Below are 6,883 nucleotides of genomic sequence, written 5' to 3'. Positions count from 1 at the left end.
ACTTTATTTTTTAAATTTGACAATAATAAATTAGTATTGCGAACACCCAAATTTAATTATCTCTATGTACCACAATTTATTTATTAGCTTATATTTGCAAATGAGTAAACTATGAACAAATTATATTTTTTCCCGATAATTTATTTAGCTCAAACATAACATATAAATGAGTTGTAGCTTATTATAAAAATGACTAATTAGAAACCTCTATTTCGTCTTATTATCTCTATGTACCACAATTTATTTAGCTCATATTTGCAAATGACAAAACTATAGACAAATTATATTATTTTCCACAATTTATTTAACTCAAACATAACATATATGAATTGAAGCTTATTCTAAAAATAACTAATTACACACCTCTATTTCATCTTATTATCTCTATGTACCACAATTTATTTAGCTCATATTTGTAAAGGACTAAACTAGGAAATTTAGTTCTCTATTATTCCTCTAACCTCATATAGATCAATTTCTTTAACTAATACGAACATGGCGTCCAACTCATTGTAGCTCAAACATATATAACATATGCATATAAATAAAAATTTTCTCCATTGTAGCTTATTCTAAAATCACCAATTACTCTAGATCTAAAGCATAGAACTTAGTATACTAACCATGTAATAAGGGAGAATGAAGTTTCTAACCTTTAGAACACTTGAATGAGTGAAATCCCCAAGAAATGGTCAAAAATCCGGCAGCACCTCCTCTAGGTCGCCATGGAATGGATGAAGCGTGAGCTTGATGGGTGGCTCGGGGAGGAGGAAGAAGAAGCCGGATTTATAGGAAGGACGCCACCCTGTACTAAACGTTGCTAATTAGTACTGGGTAAAGCATCCACCCGGTACAGGCACATTAGTACCGGTTGGAGGCTTCAACCGGTACTAATCTGCAACTTTAGTACCGGTTGAAGCCTCCAACCGGTACTAAAGGAGTTCACGGGGTCTCGTCGGGGACTAGCCGTTAGGCTCGATACTAATGCTCACATTAGTAGCGAGCTAAAAACAAACAAGTAATGAGCCCCAGGATGAATGTTCAATTTTTCTAGTAGTGCCCTTCTTAGATCTCATCGTCTTCCTGCCGATCTTTCTTTCTTCTTCTTTTTTCTCAAGTCACCATCCTCCGGCTTGGCCAGAAAATCTGTGGCACTCAAAAGCCACTGTCCTTTGTAGATACGCATGTGGGGCATATTAGGTGTGGAGTGCTATTAGGTAATTTTCATTATTCATGACTCATGGCTCAATAACAAGGAACTGTGGCAGATGCTAATTTTGAATCAAATTTGTTTACCATTGCATAAATGGACTCATCTCTGATGGAATAAATCTTATGGCTGCAAAAAAATGGTAAATAATGGGATCTTTTTACCTGTGGGAGATGTCCCCATGATTTCATTGATTAGTTAATCCAATCCAAACTTTTCTTAATCACGAGCATCCTAGAAGATTCGATGATAAAAACCTGGTTTTAAAACGTTATCCTCCCTGAACATAATAAAATTGCAAACAAAGTATCAATAACATGGGGGAATGATGTGTGACATATATGGTCAAAGACTATGATTTTTAGCGGGCAAGGAATAAAAACCTCGTAACATTTATAGGCATAAAAACACCGGGAAGTTTTTCTCATAATATGTTGAGCTGCCATAGGTATGTAGGTGTTGCAATTAAGAAAACCACCTAGATAACTGCTTTACATTGCACAGGTAAAATGGTATAGATTTTTAAAAGAAGGCAGACAATGTTCAGTTGTAATTATCGGCTGGATATTTGAGATTGCAACAAAGGTGGAGTACAGAGACGATATAAATAATGACGTGGTCTTCACGGAGTATTTTTTTTTTATGAATTCGTGGACCTTTACAATATGCTTTGTGCTGGATGATCTGATTTGCCATACATCACCTCACCTATTATTTGCTCTTATCCAATTATGAACCTGCAGTATGATTTATACAGCATGAAGGAAATCTTGGGTTGTCTCAACACAATTTATACAGGCGAAGAAGCACTCTCCATGAAGGAAATAAATCCGAACACAGCTCTTTAACGCGTATAGAGCTAAGCCGAATGCATATCTTTTAGCGATACAATATAGACAGGTAAGCAAAGAGGTAAGGTCCGCGACTCTTGGAAACTAAATATATACAATGTTTGAAAAAGATCTCTTAAGCAAATGTTAAAACATCGTGAAGACCCACGTCGCCTACAATCCACAAGAGGCAGAATGGCGGAGGATAACTCTCGTCCTTCTATATAAACCTATAGAATGCACACCGGCAACACACACCTGCACTCACACATCAAGCACAAAAAATATAAGCTAGGTAGCAAGCGGCATTCAAAACAAAGCAAGATGACGTCAAGCTTTAGCAACAAGCTAATGACTATGATACCCCTATTGATCCTCGCCGTCATATCGATGGCAAATTGTGTTTCCTACGGGCATGCCACCCGGGAGGTATCCACCGCCGGCAGCAAGTCTGGAGACGCTGCAATGATGGCGAGGTACAAGATGTGGATGGTGGAGTATGGCCGCACATACGAGGACGACGCCGAGAAAGCGCACCGGTTCCAGGTATTCAAGGCGAACGCTAAGTTTATTGACAGGTCGAACGCCGAAGGCAAGAAGTATGTCCTGGGGACCAACAAGTTCGCCGACTTGACCGCCGAGGAGTTTGCCGCCATGTACACCGGCTTCAAGCCGGCGCCGTCCAAGAAGTTGGCTGGTTTTAAGTACGAGAATTTTACACTATCCGACCACGATGAGCAGGTTGATTGGAGGCAGCGGGGCGCAGTGACTGGTGTGAAGAACCAAGGCCAATGTGGTAATCAACTACGCCACTTTTAAGCATGTAACTGATGCCAATCTATACCATGTTCTTTCTTAATTTGATCACGAACATTTGCAGGCTGTTGCTGGGCATTCTCTGCGGTGTGTGCTGTCGAGGGCATGAACCAGATAGCGACAGGAAACCTAGTCTCCCTGTCGGAACAGCAGCTGCTAGACTGCGCCGTGTATGGCGGGAACCAGGGTTGCAACGGTGGCTTCATGGACAGCGCCTTCCAGTACATCATTGACAATGGCGGCATCACCACCGAGGACGCGTACCAGTACTCTGCTGCCGAGGGAACGTGCCAATCCGTCCAGCCAGTCGTCACGATCAACGGCTACCAGGACGTGCCCAGCGGTGACGAGGGTGCGCTTGCTTCGGCAGTCACAAACCAGCCGGTGTCCGTGGGCATCGACGGGACATCGTCCCCTTTCCAGTTCTACCAGAGTGGCATGATGACTGGGGATGGCTGTGGCGCAGAGATGAACCATGCAGTGACGGCGGTAGGGTACGGCACGGACGAGAATGGAGACCAGTATTGGATTCTCAAGAACTCGTGGGGGACCGGCTGGGGTCAGGATGGGTACATGATGCTCCAGAGAGGCACCGGCGCCTGTGGTATCTCCACCATGTCCTCCTACCCAATTGCATGAACGCAAATCTGCATAGAAACTACTCCCTCCCTTTCAAATTATAGGTCGTTTTGACTTTTCTAGATGCATAGATCTAGACATAGGGTATATCTAAGTACATAACAAAGTCTATGAATCTAAAAAAGCTAAAACGACCTATAATTTGGAACGGAAGAAGTATAAAGTATATCAAGGAATGCTTGCATATATAATACAGTTTCATAATGATATGTTGCAGAATAAAGCATGCATGATTACAGTAATAGTTCATGCAATAAACTATTCGCATTGTGGTAATACACATGCTCAGTTAAAATATTGTATGCAATAATCAAGTTTAAAACTGTAATGCTCGATGGAATGAAGAACGAGAGCATGCCACAAATTATAGTTCACTGGCTTCTGCTTGCCCCTTTTAAGTTTCCCTGCAGTCTACATGCCATTGCTATACTTTTGTATGATTGATTATCTTTGTGTTTACATGTTTGACTAAACGGATGTGTTTTGGATATGTCCGTACAAAGAACTAGCCTGTAATCTGGAAGAGACATATTTCGAAAGGACTAATCTCTGATTTATTAATCAGTTAGCCAAAATATTAGAACAATGCTCCTTAATACTCCAGTAAAAAATATAAGTCGCTTTAGATTGATGCTGGCCATCTTTTTCGACTTTAAACATCATTGTATAAAAACTACAGAAACCGATAATATACGATGATGTTAGGGTCGCTTTGGTTTAGCTTTTAAGGTATTTTGACTTTAAAAAAAAGTAAAAGCCAACCAAAGGGAATAGCAGCTTTCAACCAAGTGCTTTCAAGAAAGCTGCTTCCCAGCAGTTAATTTTCCACTGTAGCAAACAACTTGATGTAACCGGCTGTTGATCATTGTTTTCGTGAAATTTACCCACCCGCAACATTACATTGTGACGTCCCGTACCCCTTCCCACCCGCGACAACACACCCGACTCGGCTCCGCTTCTTTCCCCGGCGGCACTAGGGTTGGAGTCCCCGCCAGCGCTCCACCTGCCCAGCGCCGCTCTACCTCTGGCCGGCCCATCCTCGCCAGAGACCTCCCTGCCAAGTCCGGTGGCACCTCTATGCGGCCCCCACTTCTTCTTCCCACGCGCTAGCCCAAGCAGTAGGGGAAACAAGATCTTGTCGAGCTGCCTGGACACTCCCTTACGCTCGCCAGCCACCGCTGCCTGCGAACTCCGCTGCCGCGTGCATCAGGTCGTCACCACCATCCGTGGCGGACACCCATGCACGCTGGTGCTTGGAATTCCTGAGAAGATTCAGAGAGGGAAATGAACAGAGAAATTGAAGTCCCCAGCCTCAGGTGCTTCTTGCTTCTTTTCTCGATGGAGATTGGAGAGAAAAAGAAGCAGCAGACGATTCAAGCTGTCACAAGCTTGATTGGACATTGGTGACCTCAAATTTGTTGATCGTGAGTTCGGCTGGGAAGCAAACGACACTGATTTGAGTGGGGTTAAGTTTGATTTAGCATGAAAAACTTCAATTCGGTGGAGAAGCACCGATTCAACACGAATGAACTTCCAATCCCCGTTATCGAGCTCGATGCCACGCATGGCCTGATGCTGCTGCATGTGCCTCAGCGCCTTGTGCGCGCTCCTCCGCAGCCCGGCCACACTGCGCGCCTCTACCTCGCTGCCGAAGCGAGATCCCAGCTTGCTGCGCGCCGCGGCCCCATCTCTCTGGTGCTGCTCAGCCTCGCCGGCTCGGCCCTCGCTGCCGCCGGTGCATCGAGGCGGTACGCCGCTGGGAACTGATGATGGAAACGAGAGAGGGCTGATGGAATTTATTACGCACCCGTGTTAAGAAACCGTGAAAAATTATGGGTTGGCAAATGCAATCAAATTATGGGTTGGCAAATGCTATCGTTGTATTTGTGAACCATATGGTAGTGGTCGATGAAGACTAAAAAAATAAGTTTTTGTTTCTAAAACGGTCATTTACATGTGAATCTCTAAACAACACAGCATATGATGAGGACATCAACACCAACGATACATCCACGCCGACATAAGTACATATTTCTGGTCCCATTACTTGCGCTCGTGCTCGTCAACTCAACCATCAGGTGAGTACACCCTTATGTTCATGTCCATCATATTTAGACCATAGAGACACGTGCACTCTTGTTTTGCTTAGGAACCAGGGAGAACCGAAAGGAAAAAGAATTCGCGGAGGCTGAATTCGGACTGCAAAACAACACCAACTTAAGATGGTCACCACGGTCACATATAGACTCGGATTGCAGTGTTCAAGTACTTCATGGAATCCTTATGAAGTCTAGTTTCATATGAATCTGGACTTATATCCATATCTATTCTGAGGTGGCCGTAATGATCAAATTACTACCAAGAGGTTTTTCTATGCAAGTTGTTGCATCGCCTTATTTTTGTCCAATGGGCCGTGTATCATGTTGGGTCCATTAGGGACATGTCCTAGGGTTGGAGCACGACCCTAACACCCTTGTGATCGTCCTCCCACATTCTTATACCCCTTAGCCACCACCAGGAACACTTGAGTTTTGTTTAGATCAAGTTTAGCTCTTGCTACTTGCTTGTAAGCACACATGCTAGATCAGGCGTCTGTCTTCTTATCTTCGCACCAAATTGGAGATTGAGTTTGAAACCTTCATTTATATCTAGTAATTCAGTACTTGTTCTTGCTAGTTCTTTGATTGCTTGTAGGACGAGTGCCCTAGTAGCCAGGGTGTCATGCTCCACAAGATCGTGGTAGCCATTGGAGGTGGTGTATCAGTTGTTAAGGTGCAGTATCCTTAGAAGGCTATAGATGAGCCATGAACGTCATCTCCATCAACCAATAGAGTTATCCCACGCCCTCTCATCAAACGATCAGAAATTAATCCTACAGGTTTACATCAGTTGGTAATCAGAGCAAGATTGATCGGTGAGAGACTTCCAGTTCTTTGGTATTTTTAATTTCCTATAGTCCAGAAAAAGCTAAAAAATTAGTAGATTAGTTTCCCTTATTCCTAAAGACCCTTTGAGCCTTTTACTAGTGCTGCTTAGTTAGAGCTTGTTGAGTCTTCGGTTGCATCGGTTGTGTCGAACTGCTGGTCTTAGTGTCTATTCCTTTAGAGTTTTGAGTTCTATCAAGTTTGGGTCACCACGAGCTCCACCATCACCATATACATCTTTGCTGCGTTTTTGCCACCAAGGATCCGGATGTCCTCCACAATCTTCCTAGAGATTTCCGCATTTGTTGTATTAATAAGAGTTGTTAAATTTGAATTCAAAGGGGCTATGTGCAATAGCCTTATTGTTTGGGTTGTCATAGTACCAAACAAAAGATTTAGCACCTGCAAAAAAAGAAAGAAAATGATGAAAAAAGAAAAAAAGGACAAGGGAAGGAGAAGAAAGA

General features: G+C 43.2%; 1 protein-coding gene across 1 annotated transcript; it reads left to right on the top strand.

The window, feature by feature from the left end:
* The first annotated feature begins 2,283 nt into the window (after nt 1-2,283).
* LOC117866690 (senescence-specific cysteine protease SAG39) lies at nt 2,284-3,869 on the top strand. The gene is made up of 2 exons (XM_034750958.2): nt 2,284-2,836; nt 2,921-3,869. Exons 1-2 carry the CDS (start codon nt 2,365-2,367, stop codon nt 3,493-3,495), a joined length of 1,047 nt encoding a protein of 348 aa, XP_034606849.1. The 5' UTR covers nt 2,284-2,364; the 3' UTR covers nt 3,496-3,869.
* Nucleotides 3,870-6,883: the final 3,014 nt, after the last annotated feature.

The sequence above is a fragment of the Setaria viridis genome, chromosome 8, assembly GCF_005286985.2.
Source record: "Setaria viridis chromosome 8, Setaria_viridis_v4.0, whole genome shotgun sequence".
In the NCBI taxonomy this organism is placed as follows: Eukaryota; Viridiplantae; Streptophyta; class Magnoliopsida; order Poales; family Poaceae; genus Setaria; species Setaria viridis.
Note: the sequence above shows the minus strand (reverse complement) of the source record. Positions and strands in the feature narration are given on the sequence as shown.